This window comes from Cervus canadensis, chromosome 8, assembly GCF_019320065.1.
Source record: "Cervus canadensis isolate Bull #8, Minnesota chromosome 8, ASM1932006v1, whole genome shotgun sequence".
In the NCBI taxonomy this organism is placed as follows: domain Eukaryota; kingdom Metazoa; phylum Chordata; class Mammalia; order Artiodactyla; family Cervidae; genus Cervus; species Cervus canadensis.
This window is the reverse complement of record NC_057393.1, coordinates 29,847,540-29,865,324: the sequence shown is the minus strand read 5'-3', so window position 1 is coordinate 29,865,324 and position 17,785 is coordinate 29,847,540. Positions and strand designations below refer to the sequence as shown.

The 17,785-nt window shown below is 44.7% G+C and overlaps 1 protein-coding gene across 4 annotated transcripts in view; it reads left to right on the top strand.

Moving 5' to 3' along the window:
• Window positions 1-8,177, top strand: part of ABCC2 (ATP binding cassette subfamily C member 2) — a 75,881-nt gene extending 67,704 nt beyond the window's left edge. For all 4 annotated transcript variants that reach the window (XM_043476757.1, XM_043476755.1, XM_043476754.1 and 1 more), the window contains exons 29-33: window positions 342-485; window positions 1,297-1,455; window positions 2,612-2,778; window positions 5,654-5,848; window positions 7,495-8,177. In XM_043476757.1, coding sequence (XP_043332692.1) covers window positions 342-485; window positions 1,297-1,455; window positions 2,612-2,778; window positions 5,654-5,848; window positions 7,495-7,624 — 795 coding nt within the window. In that variant the 3' untranslated portion in view covers window positions 7,625-8,177. The remainder of the gene's footprint in view (window positions 1-341; window positions 486-1,296; window positions 1,456-2,611; window positions 2,779-5,653; window positions 5,849-7,494) is intronic.
• Window positions 8,178-17,785: the final 9,608 nt, after the last annotated feature.

Genomic DNA, 17,785 nt, shown 5'->3' with positions numbered 1-17,785 from the left:
GTCTTGGGATTGCATGAAGTTAAATGGTGGCTTCATTCTCAGAGCAACCTCTTAGCATAGGGTTTCTTTAATTGAATAAGGTAGAAACCTTCTCAGCCATCCTGGTGGCTCAGATGGTAAAGAATCTGCCTGCAATGTGGGAGACCTGGGTTAGATCCATGGGTCGGGAAGACCCCTGAAGAAGGAAATGGCTGGAAGAACCAGTCTAGTTCAGTCTGTTCAAAGCAAATGCTCATAAGTGGCTGGGACACTGCTACTCTGTTCTGTGACATGAATCCTAGGGGGGATTGTTGAGTGAGTTGTCACCACGTAAAGCACTTTTCCTCCTGTCTCCTGGCCAGGCACCATGGGTGACTGATAAGAGGCCTCCAGAAGGTTGGCCCAGCAAAGGGGAAATCCAGTTTAGCAATTACCAAGTACGGTATCGACCTGAGCTGGATCTGGTACTGAGAGGGATCACCTGTGACATTAAGAGCACGGAGAAGGTAGGTGAAGCTGAAGAAAGGCCTGGGTGAGTGCCTGTGGACATAGAAAACCATTTCTTCATTCAATTGAAGTGAGTAGGTGGGAACACTTCTGATGTCCTGAGGTGTAGGGACACAGTGCCACCACTAGAGGGCAGGATATCCACAGAGGATCAAACAGACTTACTAAGCTCTTAAGGGCTCTCTTGCTCAGCCCTCCCCTGCCTCCCAGCTGGCATCCTCTTCTCCTGTGGCAGATGGGCTCATTTCCTATAAGCCTCAAGACTTACAGAGGGGAAGTCAGGAAGCAGCGACCTGGGGAAGGAACTGGTGGAACGCCTGTGTGGATGTTGTCCCTGCAGAGAGAACGGGCTGGTTCTCCTCCTGCTGTGCAAAGTCCTAGTATGGAGTTCTTGTTCTCTGAGGACTTGGGGTCTGATACAGGGCCAAAAAATTGTCTGGGCAACAGTGCTTAGGTCCACGTTCTCAGACCTGATGGCAGGCCCAGTCCTTCCCTTCTCCTCACGTCTAAACAAGATTCTTAAAAATATATTAATTTCCAGGAATAATTAAAACAACAGATGTGTACATTTCCAGTAGTCAATGTAGTTGTCAGCCAGCTACAAGTCAGGGGGTAGGATGGGAAGGCCATCCTTTTCTGACATCTAGGCACTTTCCCCCCTCCCCCTGCCACCAAAACCACAGTCTAACATCTTAAGAGATGCAGTAGCTAATCACTGTCTTTTCCACTTTTAAGTATGAATGCCCCAGGCTAAATTGTTGTCCCCAAGAATTACACGATGAACTAACACGCAAAAAACTGTATTTACAGATTGGCGTGGTGGGCCGGACGGGAGCTGGGAAATCGTCCCTGACAAACTGCCTCTTCAGAATCCTAGAGGCTGCAGGAGGCCAGATCACCATTGATGGGGTAGACATTGCTTCCATTGGGCTCCACGACCTCCGAGAGAAACTGACCATCATCCCCCAGGTAAACTCTAGGACGTACTCACATGCAGCTGGTTCCAGAGGAAACATGCAGCATCTTCTTGATGTATGTTCATTTAGCAGTGTCATTTCTGTTGTCTACCTGGGATACCTAAGCTAGTTCCCTAAAATACACCACTTCCAGAACTTACAAAAAGTAGTTTTTGCATTTTGGAGGTAATATGCTTGTGTGACTCAGTATCTAAACAGTAGGTGGCAGCATCACAACAGAAGTCAAGTGGAGCAGATGATTATCTGCAGCCCATCGTGGTTCGCAGGACCTTTGCAATCAGCATTAGCAGTTTTGCCACTGAAGCTTGAAACCATTAAGCTTTATTCTCTGCATCTGATGTGGTTACAAGAGAGGGGAGAGAATCTGCAGCAATTTTTTTGCCAGTAAGTGGAACAGTTAGTGTATCAGCAAGAAAGTCTTCCCAGAAGCCTTGCTCTCTGGACCCTTCCAAACAAGAATGCCCTGGAGGCTCTGGGTGTGTGGTCCTGATCGGAACCTGTCTGCCTCTGCTTGCTGCAGCCAAGTCTGGGGGTGGCTTTGGCTGGTCTGGTGTTTGCTGCCTTAGTTACACTTTTCTGTAGCCTCTTCAAGAGCATAAGAAATTCTTCTCTTGTGACTGCACTACTCTTTCCTGTGCATGCCCTTATTCCCTCCACCTTCATTCACACCATGAGTTTTCAGTCTGTGTGTGGAGGAGGTGGGATATTCCTCTCATCTTTTTAAGAGATGCTGAGGCAAACTTGGAGATCTGTAGATGAATTTCAGAATGAAAACAAAACCAAGGACTCCACTTCTTTTCAAATAAATATTTTATTTATTTGGCTGTACCAGGTCTTAGCTACAGTACTCAAAATCTTTGATCTTTGTTGCAGCGTGGGGGATCTATCTAGTTCCCTGACCAGGGATCAAACCCAGGCCGCCCTGCATTGGGATCGCAGAGTCTTAGCCAGTGGACCACCAGGCACATCCCCCAAGTACTCCCCTTAATGCTGTGTTTAGCTCAAAGCTGTCATCAGGGAAATCGTGCAGAACCTTGACCACTAACTAACCAGCTTTCCATCTCAGACCTGACTGCTTTCTTGGCCACAAAGACCTGGTTCTTTTTCTGACATTGGCCCCAATAACTACCTGGTCCCTTGACTTGCAGGACCCCATCCTGTTCTCTGGGAGCCTGAGGATGAATCTGGACCCCTTCAACAACTACTCAGATGAGGAGATTTGGAAGGCCTTGGAGCTCTCTCACCTCAAATCTTTCGTGGCTGGCCTGCAAGCTGGGTTGTCCTATGAAGTGACAGAGGGTGGTGACAACCTGAGGTAAGGTTTCATACCCCACTGCTCGCACAGGCTGTGGATGCGGCAAGGGGACCACTCCTTTTGTTGCTCGTGCTTGGTGGCAGCTGGTAAAGAATTTTCACTCTCCAGGTCTAATTCCTAGTGCATAAAAGGAACCTGTTGTGAAGATTAAGACCGAAGTGAATGTGCTTGAAAACCTTTGTTAATAAACAAACCCTCATGAGACATTACAAATGTGAGTTTGCAGATCCCACTCTTGTGCGGGTTCTGAGGTGCACTCAGGCCGAAAACAATCCCCAATGTCTGATCCAGCCCCAGAGAGACTGATGTAAGTGGTGTGAGGCACTGCTGGAGGTGTGAGTTCTAAAAGATGCCCAGAGGCCCTGATCTAAGGGGCACCTGGATGATGGAGACGTGCAGTCTGCAGGGTCCTTGTAACACCATAACCCAACACCAAGATTCTTTTGGCTTCACAATCCTTTTTACTGTTTCAAAGCATTTCTACACATGTTGACACTTCACAGTTCCTGTTGGCTAACAAGCTGACCTGGCATTTCCCCTATGACAACCTGTTTTTCCCCTCTACAAACTGGTGGTCAGTTCTTAGCCAGAGCCAGCAGCTCAAGGGTGGGTCTTCCTGCAGTCCCTGCATGGTGAGCAGGGCTTAGACCATTAGCAGCTGAAGCTCAAAAAAGGGAAGGCTCAGAAGCTCAGTTAAAGGACCTGCCACTCTGGCCTCACTTGGGAGCTTGCTGTAAATACAGAATTTCAGACTCTGGACCTACTATCTGGAATCTCCCCTGTAGCAAGAGTCCCGGGTGATTTGTGTGCACACTAGAGCAGGGAAGCAATGACGAGCAGGTTGAGTCCTTAGTAGGTGGCACGCTAGCATCACTAGGCAAAGTCCCGTGCCCAGGCTGTACCCCAGACCAGTGGAACCAGGGCCCCAGGGATTCCAGTGTGCAGCCCCAGTGAACGCCTATGAGCCCTGGTAGAGAACACCCTATGTTTGTTCTCCCTCAGCCACAGACCTGGGAACTAGCAGAACTGAGGTAGGTCTTCAGGCCTATTAAAAATGCTGTTCAAACATTCAGTCAACAAATATATATTGAGCACCTACTGAAAAGACAGAGGAAAATGCCATAGACACACCCATGCCCTCCTAGAACTGACGTGCGATGGAGAAGACAGACATTGGACAAGTAAATTCTGCACAGTAAATGCCTGAGGTGTGCAGGGCCATGGGGGCCGATCTGGCAGGCTCTGATAGGGCCCAAGGACAGAATCACACCACCCTTCTTGGACCATGCTGAGACACATGGCATTACCAGTGCCTTAATTTCAGATCTGGGGTGGTGGATGTTGAAACTTAAACTCTTTGATCAGAGACTAGAGATCAATCAGCTTGGAGATCAAGCCCTCCACAGCTAAAAGCCAAACTGATACCTCAGCAGCAGCCTGTTACTATGAAGTCCATATGAGCCAGGCAGGATTTGGGGAAGTTAAAGAAACAGTTTTGCAGTATCTGTGTTCTTACATTACGGAGAAAAACTGGAAGTTCATCTTGGGTGACTTCTCATCTCCTGCAGAAATTTTCTTGCAAGGAATTACAGAACTTTAGTCTAGCCACCCCCTGTTTAATATGTTCCCTAATGGCCACGGCAGGAAAGAACAATTAGCAAATTCCCGAATATTTCCTCCACATCATTTCCCAAAGCTTCTTAATGTAAGTAAGAGGTCCAGCCTTCATTACTGGCTTTTAGCAAATTAAAGCTATTTGCATCTTACAGGCATATTTGAATTCCACATACACTGCATCTCACACCAAGACATCATCATGTTCATTAGATGTTCATTAGCAATGGTCTCCAATCAAGGCAGAAGGCCCCAAACAAATAATTAGACTTGAGGCTAGAATTACACATTAAAATAAGGAATGGATTTACTAAGAGCACTAAGAAATGCCACTGGGGCATTCTTGTGTGGTGTCATCCTATAGTAATGATGTCAGGTCAAATACTGCTGAAGCAAGCTTGGTGGCAGCCGTCTTATTTTGAAATTGTTGCTGGTGTACTGAGATATCACTGTAGCTAAATGCAAGGTACTAGCCCTGGGCTAGTGTTTTCCAAACTTGTTAAACATGAAAGTCTCCTGGGGTGTATTCAAAATACCTGTTCCTCAAAATTGTGCAATTTGCAGAGACGTGGATGGACCCAGAGGCTGTCGTCCCGAATGAAGTCAGCACAAAACCTATTACTTATATGTGGAAGCTAGAAAAATAAGACAGGTGAACTTACTTGCAAAGCAGAAGCAGAGACAGATGTAGACGATGGACGTATGGATAGAGGGGGAGAAGAGGAGGCGGCATAAATTTGGAGATTGGGATTGACATATATATATATATACATACTACTATGGATAAAATAGCTAATGAGCACCTACTGTACTGCAGAGGGAACTGTACCGTCCTCACAGGTTTGTGAGGACCTAAATGGGAAGGAAATCCAAGGAAGAGGGGATATATGTGTATGTCTAGCTGATTCACGATGCTATATAGCAGAAACGAATACAACTTTGTGAGCAACTATACTCCAACAAAAATTAATTTAAAAAATACATATCCCTAGCCTCCTCCCCATTCTGGGAATGGAGACCAGAAGTATGAATTTTTTAATTAAGTACCTGGGGTGAGTCTTCTAATTAATTAAAGGTTTGGAAAACACTGCCCTTGGCAACAATGAAGAGCTAGTGGAAGAGGGTAAGGCATTCTAACGGAATAGAGGTGTGTGGGTTTTGAAAGTCTGATCTGGGACGTGAAATGTACCCTCTCAGACCCTCAAGCCTGGGTACTCCCTGGTCCTTAGGGGCTAATGCTTGGTTTCTTCCATTGCTGCAGCATAGGGCAAAGGCAGCTACTGTGCCTGGCCAGGGCTCTGCTTCGGAAATCCAAGATTCTGATCATGGACGAGGCCACTGCTGCGGTGGATCTAGAGACAGATCAGCTCATCCAGATGACCATCCAAACTGAGTTCTCCCACTGCACAACCATCACCATTGCCCACCGGCTGCACACCATCATGGACAGTGACAAGTGAGTAAGGAGACAGCCTCATAGCTGGCTTAACCCTTGGTCAACAGTGATAGCATCAGTTGTGAGATATCTTTACAGAAGACTTAACCACCAGCATTTTACTGTGAAGAAATAGAGGCTGAGAGATTTCAAGTAATTTGCCCAAAATTATACATCAGGCTGACAGGGTTAAGGGAACTGTCTTGAAGGTAAAATGGGAAACTGTGTGTAACTATTAGCCAAGTATGGGCGGTGGAGGCCCAAACCAGGAGTGGCAGATGTTGATCCGGAGACCTTTTAGACTATATAGGGTCTCAACTGCTCCCCAGTAAACAGAATCTTTCTGTTCCTTCTATCTCTGACAATTGAAAATGGGGATAATGTCAGTAATCTTGAAATTAGAATAGACTCCCTTTTAAAATCAATGTGTTGGTGATGGACAGGACACCTGGCATGCTGCAGTCCATGGGGTTGCAAAGAGTCGGACACAACTGAGCTACTGAACTGAACTGATCCTTAAACAATGTGTATACTTAAAAAAAGAAAAAAGCTTACATGAATAGACATACTGCATATATTCCTGTTTTGTTCAGTATTCCACATAGAAGTCATCTGTGTTGATGCAGATGGCTGTGGTTCACCCTCGCTCCTTTGTAGCCTGGAATGAGTAAACATACTGTTACCAGATTGGCTACCTTAACCTGCTGCAGCGTCCTAGTCCACAGACTCCTCGTCTTGGCCAAGGAGGTTCTTTCTCTGCTCAGATTCCCAGTCAGTAACAAAAGTGATGCTAAGGCTGAAACGGCATAAGCTTTATTCGATGGCCAAAGAATGGAGAAGTGGAAATTAGTTGGCAAATCAACTTTCTCAACCCCAGAAAAGACACCAATTATATACGATAGTTGATGTAGAAAGGGAAAGAATTGGAAAGAGTGGGAGGAATATTCATGACTTATCTGAGACCAAGGTTGTGATTTGGAGCCAAACTAATGTAACCCGCCTTTTCAGTCCTTTCTGGGCTTTTCCGGTTGTTGTCATAGCAACTGTCCTTCTCAGGTGCTGGTAGGTACATCATTTAGCATATGCTAATTCAAACCAGTCAACTGTAAAGGAAATCAACCCTGAATATTCATTGGAAGAGGACTGATGCTGAAGCTCCAATACTTTGGCCACCTGATGCAAACAGCCAACTCGCTGGGAAAGACTAAAGGCAAAAGAAGTGGGCAGCAGAGGAGGAGATGGTTAGATGGCATTACCAACTCAATGGGCATGAATCTGAGCAAACTCCAGGAGACAGTGAAGAGGAAGGAAGCCTGGCATGCTGCAGTCAGTCCATCGGGTTGCAAAGAGTTGGACATGACTTAGCAACTGAGCAAAAGCAATAATATATTACAGTGAGCACATAATGAGACCCAAGGTCTACTGGAAATCAAATCTTTCACCACCTTAGAGTCTAGTTGGTTGTAACCAGTTCTTGTTTTTCTCTTTGCAGTGTCCTCCTGAAACTTAGATAAGAGCAATTGGTTTCCATTCGAGGGAGGGGCAGGGGTATGATTATGGGGCAACCACTTTGGTACAATGCCATGACTTTAATAGTAAGTCCTGGTTATTCTTAAAAATGCCAAGGTTTGAGACACTGCTTTCTAACACTTTCTTTTCTGTTTCAGGGTAATGGTCCTAGACAGTGGGAAGATTGTAGAGTATGACAGTCCTGAAGAACTGCTGAAAAACCCTGGCCCCTTTTATTTTATGGCCCAAGAAGCTGGCATTGAAAATACGAACAGTACAACGTTCTGAGGGCAAGTCTTATGGGTTAGAGGACTATTTAGATCATTTATTTTTTGTGAAGCATATCATACATATAGAAGTGTGCGCAAAATGTATGCTTTAAAGAAGGATCATAAGTGAGCACCTACGTCCTTACTAAGATTTAAAAAAAAAAAAATCAGTATTACCAGCAACATCAGAAACCCCCTGATGATTCCACTTTGATCATTCTGGCTGGCTACCCACCCACCCTTCTCCAGAGAAACCACCATCTGATTTTTGTGATAATTATTCCTTTGCTTTTCATTTTGGTCTTACCATTTTCCTTAAACATATATCTTTAAAACAAAAAAACTTAATGTGAATGGCCTGATTCACACTGCATGTATTCTTGCTTCTTTTGTTCAGTATTATATTTGAGATTCATCCATGTCCAAGCACGTAGTGAGGCTGCTTCATTCTCACTGCTCTGGAGTACAGCAACATGTGAACAGGCCTCAGTTTATCCAGTTTAGGTTGGTCAGCAGTGGGGTGATTTCCAGGGTTTGTTGTTTTTCCTGTTATGAACAGTACTGCTATGAGCATTCTGATACACAACTCCTAAGACACGTGTAAGAGTTATAACGTATAGCATAACGTATAGCAATGGGAGGTATGCATAGGTTTAAATGCATATGGTAGGTAATGCCAATTTAAAACTTTTTTTTCCCCCAACTTGATGAGTGTGAATTGGTGTCTCCTTGAGGTTTTTAAATGTATATTTCCCTGGTTACTATTGAGGTTTCCATATGTGGTGTCTGCTGGTTCTTGTGCATAATGCTTTATCTTCTTGGATGCCTTCTGAATGTTTACCTTAAACTGCTCAATCTCTAGCATTTTTTAAAAAACTGAAGTATAGTTGATTTGCAATATTGTGTTAGCATTTTACCTGTGAACATGCTTTGAGACCTGAATTGAATCTGAGCTCTCTTAAGAGGAACTGTGAATGTTTCTGCCTGCCACCTGGGGGCGTTACCCAGAAGAAATTTGAGTTAAATACTCCACCGAGAGGTTCCAAACATGGTTGGTGGGACTTCAAACCACAATCCTGTGTGACAGCCAGCTTGCACAACGGTTGAGGTGTCCAGGTTTCAGAAGTCCCTGGGAGCCTTGACACATGACCCTTCTCCTTCCAGGCTTTTTTGTGTCACGTTATTCTGGGTTCAACATATTCTTTACCTCCATTTCAGCGATGCAGTTTTGGAAGATTTTTATTCTTTCATCAGTGTAGTCATTTGTTGACCGAGATGCTCAGAGACTGACACTTCCTAAACGAGGGACCTGGACAACTGTGAGGCAGGATTAAGAAGAGACTTGTTTACTACTGTTTGCTGGTCCCATCAGCATCACTCTAGCAATGCTTGTTTCCCCACAGCGGCAGTTTTTCTAATACTCATAATACCAGGTGGTCATGACAGCACCCGCCGAGCAGTGCCCCTTCTGGGAAGTCCGGGCTTCAGTTTTAGTGCCTCCAACCTCTGCCTTTTTGTTCCCACGGTGCTATGGGTCGTGTCTGCTTTTGCATTTGCTAGCTCTCTGGTATTTGCTTTTCTTTGGCCCTTTCTCCAATGCCTATTTAACTATTCTTTATGTTGTTCTGTTAACCTGTGATTTCTGTCTCTTGCCTAACCAAATGGGTAGAACCTTGGAGATAATGCAGTCTAAGTCTCTTATCCTTCAGCTAAGCACCAGACTGAGAGTGGTTTTATGAGACCCACGATCAAAACTTGTTTATGGCAGAGGCAGGACCAGAAACCAAATTCCTGATTTGATTTAATGATTCCTTTTCCTCCTATAACGGGAGAGGGTTTTTCATCTACCTTCTCCTGTGGATGCAGATACAAGAGAGGGGAAGCGGTCTTTTTTCTCAGTCATGCTGACTCAGACTCAGTGAAGGTGGTGGGAACCAGAGCAGCCTGGATCCAAACCTTTGGTGATGACTCCTCCCCTCCAAATCTTCTGTTAACCCAGGACTCCGTAACCCAGTCCACACTCTGGACCCACTTACCATGATCACTCTTTCCTACTTGCCTCCTGAAGTCCTCTTTTTTGCTTGTCCTTGAAGCATTAAGATGTCCCTGTTTTTGTCCTTGACCTGCCTCCCCGAGTTCCTCCATTTTCTCCTTAATTTCATACACTCAGTGGTTTCAACTTCTATGCATATGATTCTCATTTCTAGCCTCTAGTGTTGAGATTCATATGTTCCATTGCCTCTGGCATTATCACCTGGATATCCTTCAGGCATCTGACACTCACTACTCTGACAGGTCCTCTACTTCCTCTGTACTTTCTAACTCCAGTGGTGACATCACTGTCCACTCGGTCCTACAAAATGAAAACCTGTGTAGCACTCTCAGGTTTTCTTTCCTGATCAATCAGCCACCAAGCCCTTCCAGTTGCACCCCTGTTGCTCTTGCCATGGTTCAGATTCTCCTCACTGCCATCCTGGGCTAAGAGCATAGGCATCCTTGCCTCCAGGGCTGTTTTCCTCAGATACACCCACCCACAGCTACCAGAGCAATCTATTATGAAAAACTGACCATGTTACCCCTCTGCTTAAACCCTTCATTCAACAGCAACCAGAATAAAGTTAAAATCCCCTAGTATGGAATAACAAAGCTAACATCCAATCCAATCTCATGTTAAGCTCTAGTGACATTAAAACACTTTTAGAATCCACTTGCACCACCCCCACCCCCACCACCCCCCCCCCCACACACACACAAACTCACAATTACTGTCTGACTCTAGCCTTTTCTATCCCCTCTGCTTGGAATCCCATGATTACCTCTAACTCACTAAGACTCAGTAAGAAGTCATCTCCTGAGAGCCTTCCCTGATCCCCTCTCTTCTCAACCCCCATACTAGCTTCAGCACTGTGGTGGATTTTCAATCTGTGGGGCAGCTCTGCATCTGAAAGGCAGTTCTCCATGGACTCCTCCAACTTAAGATTCTGGGTGGGCAACCAGGGTGCGGCCCTGTGACAAGGTTCCACTAATCTGACACACCTGTGCCAGATGTTGATTCAGGAGCTGGAGACACAAGCACAGGGGAATCTGTCCTGGCGAAAGTAAGAGTCAGTGTCATCATCCAGGGGTAGCAGTGGCGGTGACTACAGCTGGGCGCAGTGACGCTGTGTGATAGCAAGCATTGTTCCTGGCTTCGAAGATTCAAATTGGCTTCCTTACCCTCCCAGAGGGCCAGTGAGCCACGTACTATCATTTGAAAACTTCCTTTCTGCTTAAGTTTACGAGTTGGGGGGCTGTTGTTTACAACTAAATAATGCTCCCCAGCAGCACACTTAATTTGCTTTTACTGAACTTATTATTTTGTTAGATAGTTTTTTGTTTGCATTTCTCTACTAAGCTGTGAGCCTCTTGAAAACAATTTCCTACTGTTTTGTTATCTCCAGTGGCTGGAATATAGTAAGTCCTCACTTTTTTTTTTTTTTTGAAAATCAAAAAATTATAAAGATTTTCAAAATAATCTTTATAAAAATGTAGCAACAGGGTTGATGCACATTGGTGACTTTAAAAACTAGCAAACGATATTATACAAACACTGATGATCCCTAAACTGCTACAACTTAGATTTAGTTAGCAAAACCCATATTCAACTATCAATGTGGATTTATGTTTTCCACATAGACTAGATACTAAATTGACTTTTGGAAAGGTTTCATATTCTTTGAAGACTAGACAAAAGTTGTAAAAATGAAGGGAAGAAATGGATTGTAAGAACACTCCATTTTCATAGTATCTCTTTTTACTTTGTATGCAAGTAATCTGTTATGCTATAGAATTTAACTGTTTCAGTATAAAAAGCAACTACTTAGGAAAGTAGTAGAAAAAGCGGGAAAAAAAGAGAGTATACAGTATTTCTTTCAAGACTGCTTTGGTTCTCACTGAATGAAGAATAGTCTTCCTTTCTTCAACTCTAACAGTCAAGCCCTTGGTTGACACAAGCCCTTGGTAGTCTCCTGAATGGACGGTCACCTTGGTCCTCGCCATGACAGCCATCTGGCCATTCTGCCTGATGACTGCTGATTTCAGGTCCACTTGTCCTGTGGATGTCAGGCTCCTCCGGAGCAGCAGTCTTTGGAACATTTATCTGTTGCTCAAGTCCACAGCCACTTGTTCCTCTTTGGGGAACAACCTTATTGGCATCCATCTTATAAAGACTGTCAAGGTATTTTCTGGTTGTACCTCTGAGCACAGCTGTCTCCCCCGGTGCTTGGTGCTGTAACGCCCTGGACTGCTGGCTCCTTTGTTAGCTGGCACCCAGCAGCAGGTCATTGCGATCTGGTTTGTCAGGGTTTACATTCTGGCATCATAAAGATGCCTCCTGGTTCCATAAACATGTGCTAAGCTGATGCATCTATTAGTTCCAATCTAAACAATTCCACTTTGGCTAGCTTTTCATTTTCCTTCATTAAAACGTCTAAAGTTTTCTGCATACTTGGCTTTAGTGTTAATGGGTTGAACAGAATCCTTTTGTTTTATTGGAACCTAGAGTTAGGGGTATGGCACAAAGGCCAAATTAGGCCTGCTATTTTTATAAATAAAGTTTTTGCAACACAACCATGCTTACTTGTTTCTGTATTATCTATACCTGCTTTGTGTTACAATGAAGTTGTGAGACACTCTGGCCTAAAAAGCCTGAAGTACTTACTATCTGGCCTTTTATGGAAAAGGTTTGCAAATTCCTGCTCTAAAATCAACAGTGTAGTCTGGACTGGATCATGTTTCCATTCTCAGATAATTTGCCTCAAAAATGTCATGTGGCTCCAAACCTGCAACAGATAGAATAATGGTCCCCAAAGACGTCCGTGTCTGAATCTTCAAAACCTTAAGGATTTACCTTACACAGCTAAAGGGACTCCGCAGATATGATTAAGGATAATAAGATGGCAGGCTGTCCAGGTGAGCCCAGTGTTATTACAAGGATCCTTCTAAGAGAATGAAGATGATGTGATGACAGGAAGAGACAATGGAAGATGCTGTGCCACTGGCTTTGAAGATGGAGAAAAAGACCATAAGCCAAGAAACATAGGTAGTTTCTAGAAGTTGGAAAAAGGCAAGAAAACAGATTTCCCCCTGAAGTCTCCATAAATAATGAGCCCTAGCAACCTTGACTTTGGCCCAATGAAACTGATTTCAAATTTCTGACCTCCAGAACCGACAATAAATTTGTTGTTTTACACTACTAAAGTAGTGGTAATTTGCTAAAGCAGCAATATGAAGCTAATACAATATTGTAAGTCCAAGTAGCTCTGATAAAATTGCTACTATCCTTTAACTGAAGTCAGTTTAATAATTCATTGACCTTCACTGAATCCCACTGTAGTGTGAATTTGTAGAGAGGATTATGTCATCTTTAAATTCCAGCTAGGGACTTCCCTGGTGGTCCAAGGAACTGGTCCCTTGGTGAAGACTCCGTGTTCCCAATACAGGGGCCCTGGATTTGATTGCTGGTTGGAGAGCTAAACCCCACACACTGCAACTAAGAGTTTGCATGCTGCAACTGAAGACCCCGCATGTCACAAAGAAGATCAAAGATCCCACTTGCCACAACTGAGACCCGGCGCAAATATACATTAAAAAAAAAAAAAAAGCTAACTTTTAAAGTCCAGCTGGAAGTGAGTATTGAATTCAGTGCTCATGGCTCTCACCCCTTCTATCAAATTGCAAAGATCTTATTCAGCTTAATCCTATTTGGAGGTAAAATTTTGATCTCACCTGAGAGGCTGCAGGAAGGTCCTTTTTTCAAGAGTCACGGTGATGCTGATGACAGGAGGCGACCATGAGAGATCAGGGATCTTTCAGCTTTGCTGGTCCTGAACCCGGGGAAGGGCTGCCACGGGAAAAGATTAGAGCTTGACTCCTCTTGGAGTCCCAGGGGACACCCAGACAGGCGGCTAGCCCTGGTGACATGGTCCTGCTGATTCTGTAGACCCCCACAAGTCCGCTTGCTCCCAAGAAATGTTCCTGAGTGGAGACACTGCTTGCTTCTGCCACTACACGCCTTACCTCTGGGACAGCACTGTCTGTTCCTTCAGGTCACCTGTGAGTGGTGGTAAGGAATAAGATACTCCTAGGCAGCTTGCAAGGGCGGCAATCTGTTGTAGAAAACTCCCAAACTGATACACACAAAACACTGTTGTGGATCTCCCCTGACAACCACAGTGGGCTGCATGAAAGGAAACAACGCAAACTAGAGATGGGAGAGACGAGCCCTGCTCTGTGGTACTGAACCGTCTGCCTCACCCAGCCCAGGTGAAATGTGAGAGCTTCATCAGTGCGATGTACTAATAGATGGGAGAGTTTAAAATCCTGTGAGTAGGGCTTCCCTGGCAGTTCAGTGGTTAAGAATCCGCCTGCCAATGTGGGAGACACGGGTTCGATCCCTGATCCAGGATGATCCCACATGCCGTGGAGCAAAGCCAAAGCACCACAACTATTGAACCTGTATTCTGGAGCCCAGGAGCTGCAACTACTGAAGTCTGCAAGTCCTAGAGTCCATGCTCCATAACAAGAGAAGCCATTGCAATGAGAAGCCCACACACCCCAACTAGAGAGTAGCCCCTACTCACCACAACCATAGAAAGCCCAAACAGCAGTAAGGACCCAGCATAGCCAAAAATAAAGAAAAAAAAAAAAATCCTGTGAGTTGTAACGACCAGAGAGATGATTTAGGAGTAAGTTATATGATACTCAAGGTTTCTCAGTCCTTAGGGCTAAGGTTCTGCAAGGGAAACACAAGTCAGAGCACAACTATGTTCTTTTAGAGCCTGTTTGTACTCCTGACCCTGAAACAGAATGGACACAGAGTTCCAGCTTCACAGTTAGTTAAAAGAGTGAAACAAAATTCAATCTTTATTAAAACCATGTAATTCTAGAGCTCACAGTTCACAAAAATTTGCAGAATCATCTTATTTGTTCTCACAATAATCTTGAGAGGGAGATCCGTAATCTACACACTTTAGATGACAGGAGATTCCCACCACCACTCCCTGTTCTCCGAGGACACTTGGGAGAAAGCATCACTGAAGAGCTGCCTCCAGGCAAAAAAGGGAGCACACTCATGACAGGAATTAAGCAGGCAAACTGGATTTGGAAATTTCTGTTGTGTCAGAAACATATGACACCCTTTCTTTCCATTTTTTTTTTGGTAATTCCTACTCTTCCAATGGTAGGCTTCCCTGGTAGCTCAGATGGTTAAGAACCTGCCTGCAATGCAGGAGACCTGGGCTCGATCGCTGGGTCAGGAAAATCCCCTGGAGAAGCGAATGGCAACCCACTCCTGTATTCGTGCCTGGAGAATTCCATGGACAGAGCAGACTGGTATGCTACAGTCTATGGGCTTGCAAAGTCAGCCATGACTGGGCAACTAATACACACTTTTCCAATAGTGAAGTGAAGGGAAGTCGTTCAGTCATGTCCGACCCTTTGCGACCCCATGGACTGTAGCCTACAAGGTTCCTCTGTCCTTGGAATTTTCCTTCACTTGTGGCTCAGCTGGTAAAGTATCCGCTTGCAATGCAGGAGACCTGGGTTTGATCCCTGAGTTGGGAAGATCCCCTGGAGACGGGAAAGGCTACTCACTCCAGTATTCTGGCCTGGAGAATTTCAGGGACTGTACTGTCTATGGGGTTGCAAAGGGTTGGACATGACTGAGTGACTTTCCAATAGTAGAAAGTTCTTTTAAAAAAATAGCCTACACAGGTAAGTTTAATGTGCATACAAATCACCTGCAACCTTGACTCAGAAAGTTTAGGGTGGGGCCTCCATTTCCAGTGAGCTCCCAGGTTACATGGGTGGTGATGCTGCTGGACTGAAGACCACACTTAGAAAGGCAAGACCTAGCAGCCACTATGGAGAACAGTATGGAGATTCCTGAAACAAACTAAAAAATAGGAGGAAATATGCAGGATCCTCACCTGAGGAGACACACAGGACGGTAGGCTGGCGAGGGAACACAGCCCGGCCTGCTCTGGGAGGAGCATCCCGTCGCCTCTGAAAGCCTGACCAAGCCCCACTGATGATGGACACAGGGGAGGAAGACAAGGGAGCCTGGCTACAGTACTTTGGCCACCTCATGCGAAGAGTTGACTCATTGGAAAAGACCCTGATGCTGGGAGGGATTGGGGGCAGGAAGAGAAGGGGACGACAGAGGATGAGATGGCTGGATGGCATCACCGACTCGATGGACGTGGGTTTGAGTAAACTCCGGGAGTTGGTGATGGACAGGGAGGCCTGGCGTGCTGCGATTCATGGGGTCGCAAAGAGTCAGACACGACTGGGCGACTGAACTGAACAGTTCCAGTAGGTGGAGCCCTTGTTCTCCCAGTGCAGCAGCAGCAGCGGCTGCTCGCCCTGAGAGCAACCTCTACCAGAGCCCTGGCAAGGTGGGGGGCAGCCTGAGCCAGCAAGGACAGGAGCCTGCTGAGTATAGGGAAGAGACACGCAGCTGCCCTTCCAAGCAGAACCAGAGAACTTCCTGGCATCTTCATCAGCCATGGACTGAAAACTCACTACGGACACCTACCTTGTCTGGTTTGCACTACCCAGGCACAGCTGGCTCAGCTTGCAGCCTGGCCAGCACCTCATCCTACTTACGGTACATGCAGTAAGTGGGAGAACCCAGGTCTTGCAGCCCTGCTCTGCCATTTACTAGCTGTGTGGTCTAGAGCTACTTGCTTAATTTTCCTTGAACTTCCATTTGTCATCTTCAAAATAAACAGTGATACATAAAAAACAAAAAAAACTAAAAATTGGGCTATCACATGATCCAGCAATCCCATTTCTGGGCATGTGTATCTGGAAAACACAAAAACTCTTAATTTGAGAAGATACATGTACCCCCATGTTCACAGCAGCACTATGTACAAAACAGTCAAGACATGGTAATAACCAAAGTGTCCGTTAACAGATGAGTGGATAAAGATATGGGGCATATAGACAACAGAATACTACTCAGCCACAAAAACAGAATGAAATAAAGCCATTTGCAGCAACACAGATGGACCTAGAGAATATCATATTAAGTCAGAAAAAGATGAACATCATACCGTATCACTTATATGTGGAAACTAAAAAAATGATAAAAATGAACTTATTTACAAAACAGAAATAGACTCACAGACATAGAAAATAACTTATGGTCTACCAAAGGAGAGAGGGGGAGAGATAAATTGGGAATTTGGAATTAACAAATACACATCACTATATATAAAACAGATAAACAACAGGGACCTACTGTATCAGCTCAGAGAAATAAAGTCAACATCTTGTAATAACCTATAGTAAAAAAAAAAATCTGATACATATATAACTGAATCATTTTTCTGTATACCTGAAATATTGTACATCAACTACATTTCAACAGAAAAATAAAAGTAAAGAAAAAGACCTAGCAGACATGTTAAATGTTTAAACAATACTTATCTTTTCATAAACTTGCTCCCATCCCAATGATCTCCCCTTTGTTAAGGATTCCATTTCTCTAATTTCATCTTTATAGGATGCTGCTTTTTTCCACTCACAAGCAATCTGAAATCCAAGCCAGTTAGCTTTTTTTTTAAATTAGATTTTTCTGACCTTTGATCTGTCCTCCCCTCAAATCATCCTGCTATCATTAAGCTTTCCTATAAACAGACAATCTGCTTAGGAAGCTTAAGTAACCAGAAGTTTCTCATCAAATCTAAATTCCTTGACCTGGACCTCGGGGCTCTCTAGTTTGTTTGCTATGTGCCAGGCAATGTCCTAGCACTCTCCATGTACTAACTCATCCCACCCTTACCACAACCCCAGGAGGCAGAGAGCAAGTATTATCTCTATGTTAGATAAGGAAGCTGAAGCCCAGGTTGGGTAAGTTGCCAAGGTCACAATGCACTTGAGTGTCTGCAGTCAGTCTGGCTCCAGAACAAGGTGGAAAGGTTCAGCCCGATCCAACTTTAGATTCAGGCTCCATCAAAACCTTGATGTAAAACTTGGGCAGGTCACAGTGTCACTGGACCCCATCTTCCTTCCTCGTAAAATAAGTTAGCCTCGCTGGCATATAAGCTTTTTCTCCAGAGTCTACCTTTCACCCACGTTCTCTACTCCTTAACCGTCTCGGGCAACTGCTTCATCGTCACCACCTCCGCCAGTG